General features: G+C 52.6%; 1 protein-coding gene across 1 annotated transcript in view; it reads right to left on the reverse strand.

The window, feature by feature from the left end:
- LOC104499846 (short stature homeobox protein-like) overlaps positions 1-327 on the reverse strand; it is a gene marked incomplete at its 3' end in the record, with an annotated part of 5876 nt that overhangs the window by 241 nt on the left and 5308 nt on the right. Inside the window, exon 3 of the mRNA XM_010143407.1 lies at positions 95-152. Within this exon, the coding sequence (XP_010141709.1) occupies positions 95-152 (58 nt within the window). The remainder of the gene's footprint in view (positions 1-94; positions 153-327) is intronic.

Consider the following 327-nt stretch of genomic DNA (forward strand, 5'->3'; position numbering starts at 1 on the left):
TCACACCTGCGGGAAGAGACAGGGACGGGTGAGCGGCGAAGGCGGCCCAGGGCTCCGCAGCAACCACCTCCACCAGCCTGCACCCCTCACCCACCTTTGTGCATCTGGTTTTCCTGCTTTCGGCACTTTGCTCTCCTGTTTTGGAACCAGACCTGTGAAAAGAAAACGCAAACAAAAACAAAACAAAACAAAAAAACAGAAACAAACAAAAAAAAGGAGGTACACTAGGTAGCTGTTATGAGAGAATTCTCACAGGGGCTAGGGAGAGGAGAGGAGAGGAGAGGGACTTCGCACAACTTTGCCGAGGTGTCTCCTCGGAAGCAGCCG

This window comes from Buceros rhinoceros, unplaced genomic scaffold (assembly GCF_000710305.1).
Source record: "Buceros rhinoceros silvestris isolate BGI_N320 unplaced genomic scaffold, ASM71030v1 scaffold25749, whole genome shotgun sequence".
NCBI classification, from domain to species: Eukaryota; Metazoa; Chordata; class Aves; order Bucerotiformes; family Bucerotidae; genus Buceros; species Buceros rhinoceros.